Source organism: Chelmon rostratus, chromosome 18, assembly GCF_017976325.1.
Source record: "Chelmon rostratus isolate fCheRos1 chromosome 18, fCheRos1.pri, whole genome shotgun sequence".
NCBI lineage: Eukaryota > Metazoa > Chordata > Actinopteri > Chaetodontiformes > Chaetodontidae > Chelmon > Chelmon rostratus.
Genome location: NC_055675.1, coordinates 4,197,876 through 4,223,492, shown reverse-complemented (window position 1 = coordinate 4,223,492; position 25,617 = coordinate 4,197,876). Strand labels below are relative to the sequence as shown.

Here is a 25,617-nt window from a genome sequence, read left to right as displayed (position 1 = left end):
GCTCCTCCAGCTTCCTCCTGTAGCTGTGCTTGCCTCTCTTTATCTTCCAAACCCAGGGTCTCAGTTCTGTCCCTAGAATTAAAAACCTCTTCTTCTCTCTTCTTTTAATTCAATAGGGTTTTCAGTTCAGGGGACACCCAGGTTTTGTTGTTTGGGAAACACTGCACCTTCCTGGTAGGCACAGTGTTGTCCACACAGAAATTAATGTAGTCCGAGATGCATGTTGTCAAACTGTCAATGCCCTCCCATGAGGACTGCACAACACTTCCCAGTCAGTGGTGTCAAAACAGTCCCTCAGTGCTGAACTCCTCTGACCATGACTTCACATACTTAATGGTTGGCTGTTGTTTACTCACCAAGGGTATCTAAGTAGGTAGCAGATCAGCCAGGTTGTGATCCGAACGGCCCAGTGGGGGGAGGGATGAAGAACTGTAAGCATCCTTTGTGTTTGCATACGGTCCAGTGTTTTATTGTCTCTGGTGTGACATTTAACATCATGGGTGAAGGTGGGGAGAGTTGAAGACAGGGAAGCATGATTATTTTATTAAAACATAATCTAATGTTGCCAGATTTCAAACATGAAATTTACTGGTACCTCAATTCAGAAGATGCCAACTTGATTTGGTAAACTCAGACTGTCAAGACTTTAGTTATTTGACCTTTATTTGTGAATCTAGCTCTTTTATTTTGAAAGGGTCCGCATGATTTCGGGTGTTATGGCAGTTGTGTTGGGTATTTTGGCAAAAGCACACGGCCCATTTGTAAGCTGCAGCTAAAGAGACTGCTAGCAATGTGTAACATAAAAATATATCGTTTTGGTGTTCGTTTCATTGCTAGGCAGTCTTAGAGAGGGATATGAGACTGTTGAGTGTGAGATAATTTTGTTGATTGCTCCCGATTAGCGCTGCTAGCTCGCGGTTAGCATCGCCGGTTAGCATGTTAAGCTAACGCCGTTAGTCTTCTAAGCTAGCGTTTAGCTAGCTGTTGTTAGCATTTAGCTTAAATGTTAGTTGCTAATGGTTACACTTTGATTAATCATTTGGGTCTGCTGTGTGTATTTCAGTTCATGGCTTTAATTCATAGGAGTATATTTCATTGATAAATATTAAAAAGTCTATGTTTGTTTACATTAAAAAAGTTACTATATGTAACGTGTGATTTTGATTAACCATTCCAGGTTTATGACCTGTGTTGCCTGTGACAAATGTGTCACCTGAGGTCCCTTTGCTATAAAATAAAAGAAGACAAAGGATAACACGAGTTGTACCTACTGTGTGCTTCCTGTCAAGCCTTTTTGGAGGGCTAAGAACTTAAAAGTCCGAACACAGACATGCAGTATTAGCTTAGGCTGAACTTTCAAACATGGTCAGATTTCAGCAGCCTGCCCCCAACAACAGAAACTGCTGCTGCTCTACTAATGTGCTGCTTTTGCTCCTTTGGCTGTGTAGACTGTGTCAGAGTGTACTGTTGTCACTAGAATACTAGATACTACAATTTTAAAATTCAATACAATACCAGTATAAAAAAGCAATAGTCTATGCTTCTTTACATGTCACACCAAACAGAAATAAAGTCCTTGGCACAGCAAAACTTGTTTTATTAACAACCTGCACACAGTGCTGGAAAAGTCACTGAACATGCATCAACACATTTGCAATAATGTCAGTAGTAATGGTCGAGGGCCAGTTGATTGTTGTCACTGTTGTGTCATCCAGCCTGTAATGAAAGTGTGATTACAGATCTGTTTTTTTGTTTTTTATTATAGCTTCCACGCTTTTGACACTATTAAGTGTACATTAATGTGAAGACAGTAAACTCACAGTATTGAAAAAGTATTCAACTATCTATACTTTTGACATCTTCATCGTAGGGAGGCTCCAAGACTCTCTCTCATAAACCAGGCAATGTACAGTCCATTAGTAGGTGATCTTGTTGACATAATGAGTATGACTGATTATATTCTGTATGATATGCCTGTTCCACTCCACCAGGGGGTGTTATCGATTTTTATTAGGTCAAATAAAATGGGTGATGTCACCCACCATATATAAATGAATGTTCCCCCTGGTAATCTCTCTTGGCCCTCTTTCAATGTGAATCCTCCCCGAGAGCAGTTTATGTTTGCCTAATAAATATGCCTGAAAGGCTGAAGAGAAGATTCTACGTTTCGTCTACTTTTCTAAGTTGAACTATTATTCTGCTGCATATTCGTGCACCTGCTAACAGGTTATGGGCCCAGTAACGACGAAAATAGTTGCAACGACGGAAAGTTCGGCGACGAGCACGTTAGCTAATTAGCTAAAAGTGTGGTAGCTAGTTTAGCGCGGTGAAACCGGGGAGTTAAGCTGAGAAGAATGGCAAACCATAACAAGACAAAGTGGCCGACGTTCAATGGTAGAGCCGAGGAATATGAGCTCTGGGAAGAACGGATGCTGTGCTGCATGCACCGTGTTGCATAAAAAGAGACTATTCTGAGCGAGCCAGGCGGACCACTGACCGTGGAGGAACAAGCCGCGGACGACAAGCTGAATGCTGACGCATACTGCGCATTGGCTCCACTACTGGACAATGTGAGTTTGGGACTGATATTCAGAGACACTAAAAACAAGGGACGCGAGAGTCTGCAAGTGTTGAGAGAGCACTACATTGGCAAAGGTAGGCCAAGAATTGTCTCCATGTACATAACATTGACCTCGCTGAAGAAAGCAGATACAGAGACTGTAACTGAGTACATTATCCGTGCAGAGCAAATCATTACGGCACTCAAGGGTGCAGGCAAAGCACCGAGTGAGGGACTAATGATGGTATGATTATGAGAGGACTCCCAGAGAAGTACAAGCTTTTTACGCTGATGGTAACGCATGGTTCAGCGGACATGAAGCTCTACTCTTCGAGGAAGATAATGACGTTCTTGTGGTGCCAAATGGCTTAACATTAAAGTGTGTAACATTAAAGTGTGTAACAGAATGTACTACTTGCAAACAGAATCTGATGAGAATGATGTGTGCAATGTTAGCCATGATATCCAAACCTGGCACGAGATTATGGGTCATTGCAATTACGATGATATACTGAAACTGCAGGACGTAACAGTAGGCATGCACATTAAAGGTGCAAAGCGTAAGCCTGATAAAGAATGTCATGTATGCATTGAGGGGAAGTTTACTCAGACGAGAAACAGAAATGCAACTGACAAGGTGAACACACCACTTGAGCTGGTGAATACGGATCTAGCTGGTCCAGTGACCAACGAGTCAATTGATGGGTACAGGTATATGCAGTCTTTTACAGATGTGTGCACAGGAGCAGTTTTCACTTACTTTCTCAAAGCAAAGAGTGATGCCGCACAGGCTACTGAAAAATTCCTGGCTGATGCAGCGCCTTATGGCACTGTGAAGTGCATCCACACCAGAACGGGATAGCTAAGAGGGAAGGGCGCACTATCTTCGAGATGGCTAGGTGTAAGCTTATTGACAGCAACTTACCTAAGAGCCTATGGCATTATGCCGTTCAGGAAGCAGCCTACACCAGGAACCAATGCTTTAACAAGCACATTGGCACAACGCCTTACACAGCACTGACAGGGAAGAAGTGTGATTTAGCCAAGATGCACAAATTTGGGTCAGAGACTCAGGGGTTAGGATTTGAGCCCATTGTAAATAATGAGAAAACCAAAGCATCACAACCCAGTGCTACTAGCACAGACGTACAGACTGACAGTCCACAATCTCCAGGAGATGATGGCGAGGAGCACCACAGGGTGACGCCACAGGCCCCAAGCAGTGGAAGATACCCCACTAGAGAGCGTAAGCCCCCGAGTTATCTAAATGATTATACTCAGGAAGATAGTGGCGATGATGACAGTAAGCTCACTACCGTAGACTATTGCTACCGAGCAGTGTGTGGAGTGCCACTGACCTTTAAAGAGGCTATGGCATCACCACAGTCAGGTAAATGGAAGAGGGCAATGGACGAGGAGATGCAGTCACTAGAGGAAAACCAGACCTTTACCCTGACCAGAAAGACAGTGGAGGGTAGGTGGGTATACTCGATTAAGGAGGGTAGTGACGGACATGAACAGTACAAGGCCAGATTTGTAGCGAAGGGATATAGCCAGAGAGCGGAGATAGATTATGGTGAGACATTCTCCCCCACGGCCAATCTGACCAGTGTACGTGTAGTCATGCAGAAGGCAGCCCAAGAGAACTTGGTACTACACCAAATGGACGTATCTGCATGCACCCATAGACCGAGACATCTACATGGATCAACCTGAAGGTTACGAAAAAGTTGGAGAAAACTTAGTGTGTAAACTAGAGAAGTCTCTCTATGACCTGAAGCAATCGGGACGAAATTGGAATGAGATGCTGCACAAATGTTTGATAAATGACAACTTCACACAGAACCCAGCGGACCATTGTGTCTGCACAAAAGAGTCTAGGCAGGCAGGGAAGGTGATTATAGTCATTTGGGTGGATGATCTTATCATCGCAGCGAATAACACGAGAAGTCTAGAGCAAGTGAAGGCAATGCTTTCTACCAGGTTTAAAAGAAGGACCTAGGCAGGTTGAAAAATTTTCTAGGCATAGACTTCAGTCAATCTGACGATTAGGTAACAATGTCACAAAAGAGATATGTGGAAAAGATTCTCAACCGTTTTGATATGCAGGAGTGCAGAACACGTGAGACACCGTGTGAACTGAAGATTGACTACTCTGATGATGCACCTAAGATGGCTGATGTGAGGAAGTACAGGGAAGCTGTTGGTAGTCTCATCTACTTAGCTACTTGTGCGAGACCTGATTTATGTTTTGTGGTAGGCAAGCTATCACAACATTTTGCAAACCCCACAGATGAAAATTGGACGACAGTGAAACATGTACTGCGTTATCGAAGAGGTACTACTGACAAGCAGCTGACTTTTAGGAAGAGCAGCGATGGTTTAGGCCTCCGGGCATACAGTGACGCAGATTGGGGGACAGACACCACCGACAGATGGAGCATGTCTGGCTACTGTGTGAGCATGAGCAAAGACAGCTCACTGGTACCTTGGAGAAGTAAAAAGCAACCCACAGTAGCATTATCCACATGTGAAGCCGAATACATGGATTTAGCTCTTACAATACAGGAGTGTATCTATTTGGAGCAATTACTGAAGGGTATTGATTCCTATGAATATGTTAAAACTGTTGTTTATGAGGAACACCAGGGAACTATTGCACTTGTGAAGAACCCTGTGTGCAGACAAAGGTCCAAGCATGTGGACATCAAGTATCATTTCATTAGGTCAAACATTAAAGAAGGGAAAATGACACTTGTTTACTGTCCTAAAGATGAGATGATTGCAGATGCTTTAACCAAACCTGTCTCAAAGGTTAAGTTAATGAGGTTTTCAGGAGCCATGTTTGGTGTAAGTGTCTGATCATGTATTGTATATGTTAAGTACATGGGAATGTACTGTAAATGTTTTGAGTTGACCTCTGTCATTTATTTTTGGGTTTGTTATTTTGATTGTTAAAAGCTGTACAGTATACAAGTCATTCATAAGTGGGAGTGTTGACATAATGAGTATGACTGATTGTATGCTGTATGATATACCTGTTCCACTCCACCAGGGGGTGTTATCGATTTTTGTTCGGTCAAATATTATTGGTGACGTCACCCACCATATATAAATGAATGTTCCCCCTGGTAATCTCTCTTGGCCCTCTTTCAATGTGATGCCTCCCCGAGAGCAGTTTATGTTTGCCTAATTAATAAATATGCCTGAAAGGCTGAAGAGAAGATTCTACGTTTCGTCTACTTTTCTAAGTTGAACAATTATTCTGCTACGTATTAGTGCATCTGCTAAGCGTGAAACGCAGCAGCATCCTATTCTCTTTTGACACGCAACCAACGCAACTATCCTCGGACCTGAGCAACAAAACACAATAATATCCCTAAGTGTCATTCCAAATATATACTGACAAAAATCATAAATCACTTTATAAAAACAGCCACTTTGTTATTAAATATGTGCCTATGACAGGATTGTGTTCTTACCCGTTTAATGTGACTTCTCAACATCACTGGTCAGCTTCTCAACATCGGGCATGTAAGATATAACTTTAATCTTGACGCAGGACTGCAAGGACTGCAGTAGCTATATCAGCCATTTCCATTTCAAGGTCAGCTTGAATGTGCTCAACAAGGACGGGTCAATCTCCAGGGGTGTGACAGGGAAAGACAGTGTCATTTTTTCCTTTTGGAACTCGCAAAATCTGCTCCCAAATGCAGTTTGCATATCAACGATCGCACCTTGTAAATAATCACCGTTGAGTGTGTGATCGTGATGGGCTTCTTTGAATTCTCTCAGGGAGGGAAAGTGGGAGAGCGTGCCTCGCTGCACATCTCTGGCAAAGACAGTCAGCTTGCTCTCGAATGACAAAACAGCTTCCAGCATTTGCAGTGCAGTGTTTCCCCGTCCCTGGAGACTTTCATTCAGCTTGTTTAGGTGGCTTGTCATATCCACTATAAAGTGCAGTTTTTCGAGCCACTCGGTATCATCTTCCAGTTGCGGGTAGTTCAGGTCTTTGCTTTTCAGGAATGTTTTCACGTGTTCTAAACAAGCCACAAAGCGACGCAAAACCTCACCCCTGGACAGCCATCGGACTTTGTTGTGTAGCAGGAGATCGGAATATTCGCTGTCAACTTCATCAAGAAATGCACGGAACCGACGGTGGTTCAATGCTCTTGCTATTATCTTGTTCACCATCTCGGTGACAAGGTTCATCACCGGCATACACTCCGATGGGAATGTTTGTGCACACAGTGCCTCTTGATGCATGATGCAGTGGAATGCAAGCAGATTTTGATCCAATGCTTTCTGTAGCAAAGTCACAAACCCCCCTTTTTGATCCTCTCATGCTGGGTGCCCCATCTGTAGCCACTGAAATCAGGTGGTTGGTGTTAATTCCATTGCCATTTAAACACTTCAGCACAGCCTCACATATGTCCTCCCCCCGTGTTTGGCCTTTCAGTGGTATTAATTGGATCATTTCTTCTTGCGGCCCATCGGAGTTCACATACCTGCATAAAAGCACAGTCTGTTCAATATTGATCACATCACAGGACTCATCACAGGCAATTGAGTATGCTGGCACTGAATTAATGTCCTTGATTTGCTGATCGGTGATGTTGCCTGCCATTTTAATGGCCCTTTTCCTTCACTGTCTTAGGCATGTCTTTAATTTTCTGTATTATCTCGGTTTTGTTTTTGAAGTCTGCAAATAGGTGTTCTGATATGTTGATGAATGACTCCTTCATGTAGTCACCATCTGTGAAGGGTTTTCCACGCTTTATTATCTCCCGGGTTGCAACAAAACTTGCAGCAGTAGTGGTGTTTGGAGATGCAATCCACTTCTTAAATCTATTTTTGCGCTCCTCTAATTTCTCCAGAAGTAATGCAATCACACTTTTTCTCTCACTCCCAACTGGGTACTCGGCTGCAAATGTAGCATGCCTTCCCTGGAAATGTCTTTCCACATTACTCTTTTTGTTATTTGACAACTTCTCACTACAGAGCAAACATTCAGGCAATCCTTCCGCGTTGGCAATGAATGCAAATGATTCGGTCCAAGAAACGTTGAATCCTCTGTTCTCCTCAGTTATTTTTCTCTTTTTCTCTTAGGGATCCATGGCCCATCGCACTGTTGTTTACAACAGCTACCTGCCTGGCATCCCGCCCTGCTGATAGAAATGTGTGTCCCAGGCTATGACGCAAATCTTCGTTGACAGAAATGTTGAAATTTAATATTTGTTCTACACATTTTTACAGCATTGGAAAATGTTCAATGTTTGTGTCATGTTTGTCCTCCTACAGAAACCATATTAAAACAAAAAATATTTCCCTCCCCCCCCCCTTTTTCCATTTTCAAACATTTTTGAAAAAGCTCCAGGGAGCCACTAGGGCAGCGCTAAAGAGCCGCATGCGGCTCTAGAGCCGCGGGTTGCCGACCCCCGTGCTAACAGATTTAATCAGGATGATCTGCATTAAACCAAGTGCTCCTATTATTTCAACAACGTCAACAAATGTGTGTGTAACACATGATGAACTGCGCACAAGAACTGGTGGCAGATTGAACAACAAATGTAACATGTGAGAGATTCAAAACTTCAACTCGAGAGTGGAAAATTGAAGAAATGAGAAAAATACAGTGTTTGTCAAGAAAGCTCTATCTAGATGGTCAGGAAGAGAAAATAAATGTTTCCAAATATAATTGGGGCAGAAATTTCATTTCATTATGCTGTTTTTGTATTGAATACTAGATGTTAAAGTACATGTGAATTTAAACCGCTAGGTGAAGGTTTTTATTTCCTGTATTGTATTAACAAAGAGGAAACAATCACTCCAGACCTCTTTGTATGCAAACACCTCTGGTCCAGTTACTGATACTAGCAGGTGGTAGGGTATACTACACAAAATGCTTATTTTCAGCTGCAAGTCAAACTATATCACTATACATGTTAAGATAGAGAACCTGTTTCTTTATAGTCTTACTCCCACGTACATGCAGTGTTCTATCATCGTAGCTAATCAAAAAGGGGAATAGACATTTAAGTGGAGGCAACAGACATTTACATTTACATGTTATATTAAACATCTTTCCATTGGTTTGCAACCCTCACAACCTTGCAAAGTCGTGTGCATCACTGAATCATAACGTAAACGATCATCCATCAATAAACAATGCTCAATACTTGATAATCATTGCTTATCACTCATAGCCACAAGTTCAAAAATAATAGTAATGTGTGCCTCAAAGACATTGGTGCTACGTTAACTGTAAGTAGGCTTTATGTCTGACTGATAGGGCAAGCAGTGTACTCCGACAGAGGGAATAACTGATCATCTATTGTTATCTACTTGTTGGCATATTCTACATTGACTAGCTGTAGTGGCAGATACAGAATCTGTTGCCATGTTGTTAGGAGCGACTTGCTAATTCAAATCCAGAAGCAATTCAGAGCTACTAGCTAAAATCACTCGCTGTCATAGGACAATTATGATCACACATTACACAAGAAAGCAGAACTGCACGACCTGGTCCTTTCTTATTAATGAAGTCCTTCTTCTTTGTCAATCACCTCCCATTGTCTGTTTGATGGCTACGCTGAAGATACTACACCTGTGTCTGTTGATGTTTCTGTTCACTGCATCATGTCTTGTTGTGCACTTCCTGTTTTATTGTGAAACCCTAATTTTCCTCTTGTTTCAGACCATTGATTTCCTGATGTCTTTCCCGCCTGTCTGATTGTCTGCCCTGCCCTGATTGTTTGCACCTGTTCATTGTTACCTCGTGTATACATAGTCCGCATGTCCCTTTGTCCTGTGCCAAATTGTCTTGTACGTCTTGTGCATCTCGTGATCCCTGTCTTGTGTCCTAATCAGCGTAATTGTCTAGCATTCTAGTTTTATATTATAGTTTGCCTTTTTGAGATCCTCAGCGTCTTCTGTTAATGATCCTTTTTGCCCAAGCACCTTTTGTTTTTGCCTGTTTGTAGAAGAACCTTGTGTTAAAAAAAACAGCCATCGTGCTTGCCTTTTGTTGGGTCTTTTGGGTTCTGCTTTTGAGTCCTGAAAACCCTCGAGCCCAACGGGCTTATCATGTATGCATCAATGTATGCCCTCAAAGCCACTTTTTAATTCAGAGCTATCAGCAACTCAAGGTCACTAGCTAACATTAGTAGTTAACTTGTAGAACAATTACCTTTAGTGAAGAATCCAACATGTCCAAATACCAAAGTACCACAGCTTCTCCATGTACAGCCACAGCAGTGCGCCCCACTCACTGAAGCTTCTGTTGACCAGAAAACAACCTACATAGTGCATTCTACATTTGTACATTTTAAAGTTCTTGGACCGACCTTACACTTTTCTGTGAGGGTTTTTTCCAGACTTTAATGCATTAACACACAAAGGTTCTCTCAGGCAACTGCTGGACTTCAGCTGTGTCAGTGATCGAACCAAACAGCCGATCAAAGGTCATGGTCAGAATTCAAGGTGAGCAATCAAAGGAGGGGACACCACTGTATTCCATCCCTGCCTCCAAGTCTCAACCGTCGGCTTCACTAACAAATGAGTGTTGAGCACTTAGGGGGCACATGAGGATGCTTGAGCTTCAGTTAGCAAATACAAACCTGTAAGGAACATTCTGGAAATGTTATTGGTACCTATTTGTGCTAGTTGGGTATAGGGTTTTTGACATATTGCCAAGGAGAAGCTTTGTGTTTCAAATGGGCATAGTATCATATTTCAGTCCTATTAGTGAAATGAAATAAATTTATTTGCAATCTTTTTTATTGTTATTAAAACACTTGCAAGCGAGCATCCATGCACAAACACACACAGCTGGTGTGTCATAATGCGTCATTTTGCATCTCATGCAAACAGGATGTAGGTCCCCATATCTGACTGGATCACCAAAGGTTGTCTTCATTTAAGTAATGAGATGGGGATTTATAAATACTGTTCTGAATGTGAAGGTTGTCCAGAGTGGCACAGTGACTGAGGACACACAACATTGTTCTTGCATGATTGTATTCAGGTGCTACTAGGTAGGGGGGAAAGCTTAATAGAAAGTTGTTTTTTTTTCTTCAGATGATGTTGCTGTTTCTGTTGTACACACTAATTATTATTATTATTATTATTATTTTTTTTTTTTTTTTTCAGAAATCAAGCACCATGGAGCCAGAAGGGACTGTCAACAGGACGTACACTGTTAATGACATACATCCCTGCTATGAGTCAGATAATGGAACTTACGTATTTACAAGCAACCCTTCACTAATATGTGTATTATTATATGTTTTCCTCGGCTCATTGTCTGTTGTCACAGTATGTGGAAATCTTCTTGTGATAATCTCCATCATTTATTTCAAACAGCTCCACGTCCCTACTAACTACCTCATCCTGTCTCTGGCTGTGGCTGACCTGCTTGTAGGAGTTTTGGTTTTTCCTTCCAGCATGGCAGTCACTGTAACCTCGTGTCTCTATCATGAAGGTTTATTTTGTAAAGTACGGGACAGTTTTGATGTATCGCTCTGCACATCATCTATTCTGAACTTATGTTGTATTTCCATAGACAGATATTATGCAGTGTGTCAGCCTCTCACTTATAAAAGTAAAATAAATAACTGTGTTATCGGGGTCATGATCCTGGTGAGCTGGGGGATTTCTGCCCTGATCGGAATTGGCATCATAATTGCAGGATTCAGCCAAGGAACATGTGAAGACATGTGCTCAGTTGATGTTTTAATGGCAAACACTATGGGACCTGTTTTCTCATTTTACTTTCCAGCGATCATAATGCTCTGTATCTACCTGAAGATTTTCATTGTTGCACAGAAACAGGCAAACAGCATCCAGAACGCAACCTGTCAGATCACAAAGTCTGGAGCAGCTGTTAGTAAAATGGAGAGAAAGGCCACCAAAACTCTGGCTATAGTCATGGGAGTTTTTCTCTTATGTTTGACTCCTTATTTTCTTTGTATTGTCTTTCAGCCTTTAGCTCATGTAACCCCACCAGTTACTGTGATTGAAACACTTAATTGGCTTACACTGTCAAACTCAATGCTCAACCCATTTATTTATGCTTTCTTTTACAGCTGGTTCAGATCAGCTTTTAGAATGATCATTTCTGGAAAAATATTTCAAGGTGATTTTTCTAACATGAGATTTTTTGGATTATTCAATGTCATGTGAAATTTTGTTTCAAAATAAACATTTCTACTCTGAAATATACACTTATTTATCTCACACCATCTCTGCATTGTATCATTTTTTTAATTTAACAAACAAAAATAACAGAAATAAAAACAATCAAGATAACAAACAAAAACAGTGAGTAAACCAAACTGAAAAACTGCTGTGTGGGATAAATCACAAGGCTGTGTATGGATAAAATTAATACAGTTTTCATCTAAATTAATCATACTCTAGCTTGTTGTAAAGGTCTGCTTTGTAAAGCTTTTTGTCATTGATGGTGTGACCATTATACTGATTTTACATGGTATACAATTTAATCAATCAACAGATAGGCCTAGATATCAACTATTAGATTTCAAGATTGCAGCAGCCTGTTCTAATGGACCTCTCTGTGTGTTTTGTGTGATTTTTGTATCAAATTACTTTGATTTTACTCATTTTGTTAGCTTTGTTAGCTCTGAAGATGGATATTGTGCAGTTTAAACCTTATCGAATGTTTTTTGTTTTTTTTTTCAGTGCACCGCACAGACCAGGGGTAATGTTAACTTCCATGTCACAAACTTGCCCAGGGAATGTGACAAGGAGGGAGCCCAAGCAAGAAATTAACATAAAACGAACACAAGTTATTAAACTGAGGTTAGCACAAAAGAACAGTGAGTCGAGTGAGGAAATCAGCAATGAAAGCAGCGGGTGTGTGTCATGTGTGCTGTGGAGGTGTTGAAGGGGACAATTATGCAGGCTGGCTTTTACTGTCCTTTGCAGTGGATGCACTGAAAAAAACATATCATATTTTATATATCTACTAATATAGTTTTTAAAACAACACACAAAATTTGAGCATATGTTGCCCAATGAATGGAGCCTGTCTAGATGTAGAAACAGCTCTTTAGCCATCCTATCTTTGGTGGTGTTGCACTGAAACACGTCCCAGTGGCTTTGCTGACTCATGTTGTTTAGATGCAAGCGCGCGCGCACACACACACACACACACACACACACAGTGCATATTACTCATCATATCTTTTTTTGTGTGGCAACTGACTCAAACCTTCTCACAGCTGATTCGTCAGCTGAAGGATAAATTACTTATGATAATAAGTTAGGGCTTGACATACTTCATCATCACACGTTAATCTCTAATAACAATAGGGGTTAACAACCATGGTAAGAAGCTGCACAACGAGCAAAACTACAGTGACAATGTCGTATGTCTGCTGAGAGAGCTGTTGCTGCTGGAATCATTTTCATTTGTGCTTAAAGAAATAATATTGTTATTGAGCCAGGAAGCATGGACCTCCAACTAATTTTGAAAGGAACTAATCCTTTTCAGGACAAATACACCTGTAATGACTCACAAACTGTATCATGCTCAATGACAATCAGCCCTTTAATAATAAGTGTATTGTTATGTATTTTCTATGGATGCCTTTCTATAATTATAACATGTGGAAACATCCTCGTAATAATGTCCATCATTTATTTCAAACAGCTCCACACTCCTACAAACTACCTCATCCTCTCTCTATCTGTGGCTGACCTGTTTGTTGGGGTGCTAGTTTGTCCTTTTAGCATGGCACTCACTGAATCTTCATGTTGGTATTATGAAAGCTTGCTTTGCAAAATAAGAGGAAGTTTTGATATAGCGCTGAGCAATTCGTCAATACTTCACTTGTGCTGTATTTCAGTTGACAGATACTACGCAGTGTGTCAGCCTCTGAGATATGCAACTAAAATAAATGATCGTGTTGCAGCCATCATGATCCTAGTGAGCTGGAGTGTTTCTGTTGTACTTGGAATTGCAGTGATGATTGCAGGATATCATACAGAAAAATGTGAGGACAGTTGTTCATTTGATATTCAGATCGCGCCCACTTTAGGGTGTATTTTATCTTTTTATCTCCCAGCAAGTGTCATGCTCTGCATCTACTTGAAGATCTTCCAGGTGGCACAAAAACAGGCGCGCAGCATCCAGAACACGACTTGTCAGACCACAAAGTCTGGAGCAGCTGTCAGTAAGATGGAGAGAAAGGCCACAACCACTCTGGCTATTGTTATGGGCATTTTTCTCATCTGCTGGACTCCATTTTTTCTTTGTGTCACCTTTCAGCCCGTGAGTAACTATGCAATACCAGTTCCTGTCATTGAACTGTTTAGTTGGCTTGGAAGGTCAAACTCAATGCTCAACCCCTTTGTTTACGCGTGGTTTTACAGCTGGTTCAGGGCAGCTTTCAGAATGATCATTTCTGGCAAAATATATCAAGGTGATTTCGGAAACTCCAAGCTCCTCTAGTGTTGCTTCTACATATTACAATTGTGAATAAATATCTAATTTCCACTTCTTACATGTCTGGATTTTTACAAAACTTAACTCACCATGACATTGCTTATTGCCTTTGGAACAACATATATATATGTAGTCAAGGAGTGTTAAAAAAGGTAAATTAAAAGAGAAATGAATGCGTAACTGCTATGACTATGATACTCTCAAGGATTATGTTCTTTAAAAAGATGCTTATTATTGACGGTGATGCTTTGAGCAGCAGTAAGACACAGTAATTATCTTTGTTTCAGATGAGACATATTATATAATAATAATTAAATAGACTGATAATTAAATAGACTGAAAAACCATAGAGTCCTTACATTTTGACATTATGACAGAAGCCTTTCGTATTACATAGTCATTTGATCCATTGGTAATATAGAAATAGTGATTAGTGCAGCTTTATATCCATAACCAGGTTTTTAACAATTTTTACTTTGATTGCTGTTTGCCACAATATATTTTTGATTCTATCAAGGGTAACCAATGTCAAAATGTTTCATTGCATACACATTTCATCCTCCTTTTAGTAATTTCATGTCCTCACATTGCTCATGGCACAAAGAAATGAGACCTCCACATCAATGCGGTATTGTGAGACAAGGTGGATATTCTTTATTTCGTTCCATATTAGCTAGAAGCTAACGAGCCATATTAACAGCCCAAAATCACAGCATCAATAAGAGAAAATGCAAAATGAGCCAAAACACAAAAATCAGATAATATGTGGAAACAATACACATGAAACAATAGATAGCAACAACCTAATGAACAGGTGCTCCTGTTCAAAGCACCAAAAAATGATGAGCAATAATGAAATATCCAATGTTCATAGATAAAAGCCGATTTGGATGGAGCTAATGGTTTGATGAGATCTGTTCTGTTGAAGGTGGTGAAGTTGCCCGTGCTTGGGATGTTTTTGGTACTGCAGTAGCCCTGAAGCCGGATGTGTAGCTCAACAGATAAACTTTCTGTTTATGTTCTTTATAAGAGAGGGCACGGGGCCTGAGGTTATGCTTTGTTTGCCAGTGTTCAAAACAGTGTCAGAACATAGGACCACAAAAGTGGCTAACATGCAAAACAAATCAGTCAATTGACAGGGAGAACAACAAGACAACAGAGTTACAGCTGCAAATGTTTTGTCAGGTGACCGATCAAACATAGTCAATCTGATTGTCAAACTAGTTTTGTCACAACTGAAGCACATTTCAAGGTTGAATAGACACAGACAAATGTTTCGTGTGACGTACATTTGGCACAAGCAGAACCTCATAGTTGCATGAGTTGGGCTGGCATAGGTGTGGCAACCAGGTGTCAAAGATTTGGGCCAAATGGAGTTTGGCAAGCTATTTTGGCCACCTGGGTCTCACGTGGATTTATTTGGAAGTTTAATAGAGCCTGCAATGGTATGTACTGCTTCCAGTAAATAAACCTGTCTGTCATATATTTAGCATGTGGGTGGTGACATTTGTTTTCCCCCTGGGGTTTCCCGTTCTTCCTGTAGTCTATTATTGTGCTGAGAAAGACTTAATTATTACTTGTGTTACCTGAAAACTGGAACATGTGACTCTGCATGCCGACAATCGCGCTGACATGTAACACTGATGGCATCATTTAGTTCTTACTGCAATGCTGGGGTGGCCTAGAGAGCTCCACGCACTGCAAGATTAACTTGTGCACACAAGATATTATCTTGTGGGAGCAAGTTATTATCTGCAGAGTAAAGGCAGGATAAGCCCATGCTTTGAAGACCCGGGACATAAATTGTGTTTGTATCTTTGCGTTTGTTGGTTCCTGGATTATGTTTGGCAAATAGTGGCCTTCATTGCTTTACTTGGGCACTCCAATTGCTTTGTTTTGGGTAGGTAAGCTGGCTGAAGATAGCTTTCTGCTACTCACTTGTTACATGAGGTCATTTTTTGGTTTGTTAATTATATCCAAAGCCTCATACATAGTGGCCTTGTGCCCTTGTCTTTGGCTAAGGAGGATTGCTTATTTCAACATGACCACAGATACCTCCTCTACCCACTCACTAATACCACAGGGATCTGGAAGTCGGTCACCATTTGTCAAAGTCAGTTTGTTTAGGTAGTATTCGACATCTTTGGTGGTTAATGCCCTGGTATAGCTTGACAAAGCATTGCACTCCGCCAAACCTCTATTGCCAAACTGAGCGCCCACGCTTGAGTGCATCATTGTTGTTTACAAACTAAAAGGGCCTATTAATTTGCAGTTTTCATGCATTTCGGTCATGGGTCCTACCATAATAGTGTCAATGAGCAGACAAACTTTGTTATACAAAATCAAATGTTAACTAGTTGCTATTTCACTGTTCATCTGGTAAACTGTTACATAAATAAATAGAAACTCATGCAGTCACACAAAGACCAAGCAACAAATGTTACAAATGAAGGAAACTGTCCATTTTCCTTGTAATTCATATTTTCAAATGGTGAAACAAATCTATTTGATCAACAAGAAGTCTTGTGTGACAATGATAATTTCATTTACATGAAATTTTCATGGTGTGGTCTATACATGATATACTGGCATATAATGTATAGTTGGGTGTTGTCTGGCGCCACATGCACACATGAAGTGACACTGAAGTCCTTTATGCAGTGTTCAAAACACATGGCCAACCAGTCAGTGTCTGGTGATGACGCTGCCCTTGCTGCATGCCTGGATGCATGTGTGATGCATCTTTTTTTTCTTACTGCGTGGAAAATGACTGCCGCGATGTCGTTTTATTCATAACTTTGGAAATAAAGACATTTAATAAAAGACAAATAACAATCAAGACAATTTTGTACAACTGGTATTAAAAACATCAGGGAATGCCTGAGGGCTGCCGTGTTTACACAAGAGAGATGAACAACACAATTTCAACCTCACATAATGTATGCAAAGACTGATGATGGACAAATATCTTTCTCAGCATCTCGCTCATGTATAACATTAATAAAAACATGAATCTTTTGTTTTCTTTACCTAGCATAGGCCCTAAATTAGCTTAGCTTGTTATCAAGACAGTCACCCAACTTTATGTTAGCTTAGCAGAGTTCTAATTGATTCATATTTATTTGTTTCCTGTAAAAACAGGAAGCAAAGGAGGGATTTATCGCAGATATTGATTGCTGTTTACAGCAGCCAATAGTGCTGAATGTGCATGACGTTGCCCTGACAAATTCTTGACTAGAATTGGAAAACTGTTGTATTTCTGTTTTTCCATGATGTCACCGTAACTGCTGCTATCTGTAACCGTCCTTTGCTATTTGGCTTGGTTAGCCATGGAGAGTGCTCCTACTAATGTTAAGTGAGCCCTGCATATTTATGTGTTTCCTGTAAACATGTTCATATTGATTGATATTGACAGAAGCCAATTCTGCTGAATGTGCTTTATGTCCCCAACTGACAAATCATACCACTGTAGTTGAAGTCAAGAAAATTATTCATGACACTGTTAAAAAAGCATTTGATAGCGTAATTCAAGTTTGGAAACACACACAGCGCTTCGGCAGGACCAGTGACTCTGGCAAAAATAAAGGAGGTGGGTTGTGCATCTACAGTACATCAACAACAACTGGTGTAGCAACATAGAGACTGTAGCCAGCCATTGTTCCCCAGTTTTGGAATATTTGACTGTGAAATGCCGACCGTTTTACATTCCTCTGGTGTTTACTGGCATCATGCTAGCCGTCGTTTACATTCCACTGGATGCAAATGTTACCTCGGCCCTTGAACTGTTACATAACAGCGTTAGCCTGCAGCAGAACCATCCACATACAGTGCATATCATTGCTGGTGATTTCAATCACGTGGACTTAAAATCAGCGCTCCCTAAACTCCATCAGCATGTAAAGTGTGCGACAAGAGGAGCTAATACACTGGACAAGGTTTACACCAACATCAAGCTGGGCTACAGGGCCAGACCTGCACCACATCTTGGCAGGTCAGACCACATCTCCCTACAATTAATCCCTGCATACACCCCCCTCCGGAAATCCACCCCAACCATCACTAAGACTATCAGGACGTGGCCAGATGATGCTTCTCAGCAGCTGCAGGACTGTTTCAACAGTACTGACAGGGACATCTTTAAGGACGAGGACCTGGATGTATTTACGGACACTGTGCTGTGTTACATCAAGAACTGTGTGGACATGGTCACAGTGGAAAAACGCATCCGGGTCTATCCCAACCAGAAACCCTGGATGACCAGAGAGGTGAAGCAGCTGCTGAAGGACAGAAACGCCTCCTTCAGAGCTGGTGACAAGGCTCTCTACAGCTTAGCCCGCGCCAATCTGAAGAGAGGAATCAAGAAGGCCAAGGTGGGCTTCAGGAGGAGGATCGACAACCATCTGGACAGCAACAACAGCAGGCAGGCGTGGATGGCGGTACAGCACTTCACCAACTACAAACCCAGCATCAGAGCTGCTGAGGGCGACGCTGAGCTGGCAGAAAAACTCAATCACTTCTTTGCTCGCTTCGAGACTGAACCAGCAGGAGCAGTCCCGTTGCCACCAGCGGCCGAGAGGAGCCCAGCCCTCACAGTGGGAGTGCACAAGGTGAGGCGCACACTTAAGGGGGTCAACCCAAGGAAAGCAACGGGCCCTGATGGCATCTCTGGGTGGGTTTTGAAAGACTGTATAGACCAGCTCGCTGGAATCTTCAACAGGATTTTCAACCTCACACAGTCTGCTGTCCCATCCTGTCTGAAGACCTCCACTATCATCCCCCTACCCAAGAAACCCTCCACAACTAGCCTTAACGACTACCGACCAGTGGCGCTCACACCAGTGGTGATGAAGTGTTTTGAAAAACTGGTGAGGAGTCATATCATGACTTTCATTACCCCCAGCTTGGACCAATACCAGTTTGTCTACAAGGCAAATCTTTGTGGATTTTAGCTCAGCTTTAGCTCATGGTCTAGTGGGGAAACTGCTGAACCTCGGCCTACCTCATTCCACATGCCTCTGGATTAAGGACTTTCTGACAGAGCCCCCACAGAGGGTCAGAATTGGCTCCCACACCTCCACACCCCTCACACTCAGCACCGGTTCCCCCCAAGGCTGTGTGCTGAGCCCCCTGCTTTTCACCCTCTATACTTCAGACTGCACCACCATCCACTCAAGCAACACCTTCATTAAGCATGCGGACGACACCACAGTGGTAGGCTGCATCACAGGAGGTGATGAGTCTGCTTACTGTGATGAGGTGTAACAGCTGACTGTGTGGTGTAGAGAAAATAACCTGCATAGCCAAAACAAAGGAGCTCATTATAGACTACAGACGGAACAAAACGGACATTCAGCCCATTCGCATCGGTCGAGCCTGTGTCGGAAGAGTCAGTGACTTCCGTTTCCTGGAGTCCACATTGAGGAGAAGCTGACCTGGAATCACAACACCACACAGCTGGTAAAAGGAGCACAAAAAAGACTCCACTTCCTGAGAATCCAGAGACTGCTTGTGTCCTTTTACCGTTCCACCGTGGAGAGCAACCTGACATACTGCCTCTGTGCGTGGTTTGCCAGCTACACAGTGGCAAACAGGAACGAGCTCCAGAGGTTCACCAAAATGGCTGAGAAAATCACTGGGTGCCCTCTGCCCTCGCTGGAGGACCTTCATGGCTCCTACTGTCTCAAGAGAGTCAACTCAATCCTGAAGGACTCCTACCACCCAGGTAGAGGATTATCAAAACCAGAACTAAGAGACTGAAAAACAGCTTTTTTCCAACTGCTGTAAGAGCCTTGAATGCTGTTTTTAACCTTAATGACTACAGACACATGCAATTTTTTCCACTGTGCATACTTTTTCAGCTTTTTGCACTTTATGTACAGATGTCTTTCTACTGTGTATTTTTATATTGTGTTTTTATTATAACATTGTTTATATATATATATTCTATGTCTCTGCAATGTATGGCTTGCACCTTACATTTCTGTTGCACTTGTTGCAATGACAATAAAGTAAATCTGAATCTGAAATAAGGCCTGCTACGATGTGTTTAAGGTTATTTTGTCTTGGTTAATGTCAAGCAGTCTAATGGTAACAAAGACAGGAGCAGAAAACATCGGGACTCCCTGGTCACTGTTCTTGGAGAAATCAACAGAGCAAACCTCTGGCACGGCCTTCCAAAATGCAGACAGCACGTTCAGTGCTGTTGTTTAGCTGCATTCTATGTCTGTGTGAGTACACTGACAGCAACGAACCAAACACCGAAGTCACATTCCTTGTATGTGTGCAAATATGTGTTCAATAAAGCTGATTATGACTCTCGAAAAGCAGGAAATATTTTTGCAAGTGATTTTTTTTTTCGAAGCAAAGGTTTTCATGCTGCATCACGGAGCAGGGCGATGTGGATATTTATTTGGTCTTATGGTCACTGGAGTGTGAAATTTAAAGTTTGCTTTAAAAGAGTTGCTTGAGATTGTAGTAATTAATTTAAAAGAGGTAACCTGAAATTGTGTATTTGTGTGGGAGATTAAACACGTACACAAGGAGCCGTGCAATTACTCATCATATCGACCAACATCAAATGCCACTCCCTTGAACATAATATGCAAATGAGCCCAGAATAATGAATGTTGTCCATGTGTGCTCAGCTGCTCAGAGACCAAACACCGTTATTACTACAGATGCACAAACCAGGATTCATAGGCATGGTGTTAAACACACAGAGCACTAAAATGAACTTAAAATATATCTCTACAGTAAACTGGATGCTGCTGTGTTATATTGTCTTGATTTAAGACATGATCATTTATACATGGAACCTAAATTCTTTGTCAACAGGTCTGACGATGTTGTTGAGGACAAACATCTGTGTAATGAATCAGCAAATGTTTCTGAGATAACAGTCACCTCTTCATATTTACTATGTATTTTTGTTGGCTCTTTATCAGTTCTTATAATGTGTGGAAATCTTCTTGTAATAACCTCCATTGTTTACTTCAAACAGCTCCACACTCCTACAAACTTCCTCATCCTCTCTCTGGCAGTGGCTGACCTGCTTGTTGGGGTTTTTGTCTTGCCTTTTAGCACAATGCTGTCTGTAAGCTCTTGTTGGTATCTTCAGGATGTACTCTGTATCATACGAGGTTGCTTTGACATCTTTCTGTGTGCATCCTCTATTTTGAACCTGTGCTTTATTTCTGTTGACAGATATTACGCTGTGTGCCAGCCTCTGAGGTACAGAGCTAAAATAAATGTTCGTGTTATCATGATCATGATCCTGGTGAGCTGGACTTTTTCTGGTCTAGTTGGAATTGTCGTCACAATTCGGGGAGTGAACGAAGGGCAAAACAGCAGGTGTGTTTTATTTGAAAATACAAGTTCAGCAGTCATTGCAACTGTTTTTGCATTTTACCTCCCAGCTACAGTAATGTTTACCATCTACCTAAAGATTTTGATGGTGGCACAGAGACAGGCAAACAGCATCCAGAAAACAGCCTATCAGAGCACAAAGTCTGGAGCAGCTGTCAGCAAGATGGAGAGAAAGGCCACCAAAACTCTGGCTGTTGTTATGGGAGTTTTTCTCATTTGTGGGACTCCTTTCATTCTTTCTGTGACATTTAACCCTTTGACTAATTACACAATACCAGTTCCTGTGATTACAGCATTTAAGTGGCTCGGATGGTCGAACTCAATGCTCAATCCATTGGTCTATGCTTTCTTTTACAGCTGGTTTCGATCAGCTTTCAGAATGATCATTTCTGGGAAAATATTTCAAGGTGATTTCACTAATTCTAAGCTTGTTTGACTCATTATGTGAAGTGCTGGCATGTCTGTACTTCATTCACCACTGACGATTAACATCTCTTGTCCACTGCATGTCATATATTTACATTAACATTGTCACGGTACTGTGCATACACCTGTACATCTGCATGTGCACTGCCCGGTGCACTGATAGCCCTTCAAACAGCATGTTATCTCATTGTGAATGTCTGTTTAGAGACAAGTCCTTTGTCTGATGCAATTAGAAGGTCGTTTGTGACTTTAACCAATGCTGTCTCTGTGCTATGGTGCACTCTAAATCCTGACTGGAAATCCTCAAATAAACTATTGTTATGTAAAAAGTTGCACAACTGACTAGCAACTGCTTTCTCAAGAATTTTAGAGAGAAAGGGTAGGTTAGCTATAGGTCTATAGTTGGCTAAAACCCCTGGATCAAGAGAAGGCCTTTTGAGGAGAGGCTTTATCACAGCTACTTTAAAGGACTGTGGTACATAGCCTGTTCACAGAGGCAGGTTGATCATGTCGAATAAAGAAGAGCAAATTAAGGGTAAAACATCTTTAAACAGCTTGGTCAGGATGGGATCAAAGATACAGGTTGATGATTTTGATGAGGAAATTGTTGAGATTTGTTTCTGTTTTTGAAGATAAATCAGTACCCACTGAAGTTAGTAGTTGCTGAATTCTGTCTAATAGTTAGAATTTTATCATTAAAGAAATTCATGTAGTCATTACGACTGTGGCTGAAGGGAATACGTGGTTCAATGGAATAATGACTGTCTGTCAGCCTGGCTACTGTGCTGAAGAGAAACCTGGGATTGTTTTTATTTTCCTCTATTAGTAGAGCGTAATAGGCTGCTCTGGCAGTTCAGAGGGATTTCCTGTATGTTTTAAGACTGTCTTGCCAGGCAAGACGAAATACTTCTAGATAGGTGGAACGCCACTTCCTTTCAAGTTGCCGTGACGTTTGCTTCAACTTGTGGGTTTGGGGGGTATACCAAGGAGCTAACCTCTTCTTCTCTGTTGTTTTTTTTTTTTTAAGGGGGCGCAATTGAGTCAAGGATCATACGCAATGAACCTGTAGCACTATCAATCAGATGATCAATTTGAGAATGACTAATCTAACAACAGAAGTCCACTGTTGTAGTGAGACATGGCACTGAATCACATCCCTAAATTTAGCAATCTGATAGGCATCTGGTGTAGGAATTTTTGCCTAATGGCGGCTAGTCTGGTAATAGGAATTCAAAAGTAATCAAATGATGATCTGACAAAAGAGGATTCTGTGTTGAAATTATTAAGCGTTCACCTTCAATGCCATATGTCAGAACAAGATTGAGAGTGCGGTTATAACAGTGAGTAGACCACGAACACTCTGACAGAAGCCAATTGAGTCTAATAATGAGATAAATGCAGTACTAAGGCAATCATTATCAACGTCCATATGAACATTAAAGTCACCTATAATAATTATTTTGTCTGTTTTAAGGACTAACCCTGATAGAAGCTCTGAGAATTCCGATATAAATTCAGAATAAGGACCAGGAGGGTGGTACACTATGACAAATAAAACTGTGATGTTTTTCAGGTTTGTTTTGAAAGATTAAGAACAAGGCTTTCAAATGAGTTATCAGTGAGTTTAGGTCTAGTGTTAATTACTAAGCTAGAGTCAAAAATGGCTGCAACTCCACCTCCTCTGCCGCTGCCTCGAGGAACATGAGTGTTAGTATGACTCGGGGAGTAGCTTCATTTAGGCTAATATACTCATCATGAGACAGCCAGGTTTCAGTTGGACAGTTAATTTAAACACAAGATACTTGTGCTCAAAAAGAGGATTCATTCTCAGTGAAGAACCTTGGACCCCTAATCTGCCTCTATACATGCCAAAGAGCAGTGATTCCTAACACATCTCTGGGGGTCATCAGGTGGATACCACCCTTCAACGGTGTTTGGCCTACTTAGTCCCACTACACCTCCAGGAGGCTAGGCGGTGAACTCCGGCGTCCCAGAGTCACCCCCCCTAGTGCCAGTTCACACTGCTCCTACACAATCCAAACAGCACTGCCACGTTCAACTGACCCAGGCCTGTTTAGGAGATGCTCCAGGTCGTGGGCAGTACCGATGCTACCATTTAGCAAATGCTAATGCTAATCGCTACCTGCTAAGAGGAACAGAAGAAGACAATACAGCTAGATTCACCTATACTGTTAATGTTAACTGCTAGATGCCAATACTAACTGCTAGGATACTATCATACTACCACCGCTTTCGCTATTGTTAGCTGCTACAATGCTACTACAGGCTTAGATGCCCATGTAACTGCCAATTGCCGCAGTACCATCATCTACCCCTGCCTCTCACCAACTGCACCAATAAAAGCGGGGTGTGGGAGTGCAAACCCTGGTTCGGGTAGGGGTTAGAAAGTAAAGAGGTAGAGTCAAATATGAAAGTAGGGATGGATACAAACCCTTGTTCAGGTAGGGGGTAGAAAGTTTAGAGGGTGCTGAAGGTGGAGGCCTAATCCACAGACTAGATTTAACAGCCTCTTCTAACATTTCCTTCAAGAAGCAAACAAAACAGGAAAACAACCAAAAAGATCAAAAAACAAGCCAACTCTGTATCTTACAACACAAACTCACCTGAACAGGCCACATGGTCCCAAAGAGAGACTCTAGCTGGCCACACCCCTTCCTTATCTACACTTCCTCTTCCTGGTTCTCTTCCTATTGGGAGCGCGAGAAGATGGGGCGGGGAAAGCAGAGCAGAGGAGAGGTGTCTTGTTCAGACTTTAACCTCTTCTCCTGCCGGATTAGGCATGCATGTCCTCTGCCTCCCGCCCCTCCCTCACCGCCCCTATTTCACCCCCCAACTACTATTATTTCTCCTGATCCATATCCACTGACTAGACCTAGCAGCCTCATCTGACATCTCCCTCACTGTCTTTCTTAAATTTTGCCCATGCACTCCCAGCTCCCTCAACAGTGAAACAGCTGACCCTGCAACAAAACCTCTACACCCTACTTCAACCGGACAAACCCTGGTCTTCCATCCCCTCTGCTCAGATTCTGTCTTTAAATCTGCATACTTAGTCTTCTTCCTTTCATAAGCTGCCTCCACTGAATTTTCACGAGGGACTGTTAACTTAATCAAATACACAGTCTTTTTACTCATGGACCATAAGACAATGTCCGACCTCAGATTACTATAGACTATTTCCTGGGGCACAACTAGCTTTCTTCCCAAGTCGACCTGCATTTGCCAATCATCAGCCCCTACCCGGCAGCCACCTACCTGCCTTCTCCCTGATTTAGCAGCTCTATTTTTCTCCCCCTCTCGAACAAACTGCACAACTAACCTCTCCTTTCTAGAACTTCCAGAATTCACCTGCTTCCTTCTCTCTTCAATGCCTGCGGCTAAGCTTCTCAGCACCTGGTGTAAACTTAAACAGAGCAGTTATGTACATCAATGAGACAGCTGTGCAAGAGCTGGACAGCCTGCTGGCGGTCCGTCCGATCAGTCGGGAAGGTTAACCCCACTCCAAGATTTTTTGTTGTTGTTAGACTGTTGTCTAAATGTGTCTAAACTACAAAGCCCCAAACCTTAATTGTCTTCTTTATTCTAGCTTTCTGTCCTTGTTTTTGTAGCTGTATTCTATTGGCATTATTTTAGGCAATAGTATGAATAGAAAATAATATTTTCAGTAAAATATCACTCTTGCCAAAGCCACCAGCCTCCATTTACAGAGACAGTGATGCAAGGTGTAAAGTTTATTAGTCTTTTCTTTAACTGAACATAGTTAATATGAGCACAG

At 41.7% G+C, this 25,617-nt stretch overlaps 2 protein-coding genes across 2 annotated transcripts; both read left to right on the top strand.

Moving 5' to 3' along the window:
• The first annotated feature begins 10,723 nt into the window (after positions 1–10,723).
• LOC121622359 (trace amine-associated receptor 1-like) lies at positions 10,724–12,285 on the top strand. The gene is made up of 3 exons (XM_041959319.1): positions 10,724–11,051; positions 11,124–11,696; positions 12,263–12,285. Exons 1-3 carry the CDS (start codon positions 10,724–10,726, stop codon positions 12,283–12,285), a joined length of 924 nt encoding a protein of 307 aa, XP_041815253.1.
• Positions 12,286–13,118: 833 nt separating this feature from the next.
• On the top strand, positions 13,119–14,036 carry LOC121622358 (trace amine-associated receptor 1-like). The gene has a single exon (XM_041959317.1). The coding sequence runs from the start codon at positions 13,119–13,121 to the stop codon at positions 14,034–14,036; it is 918 nt and encodes a 305-aa protein (XP_041815251.1).
• Positions 14,037–25,617: the final 11,581 nt, after the last annotated feature.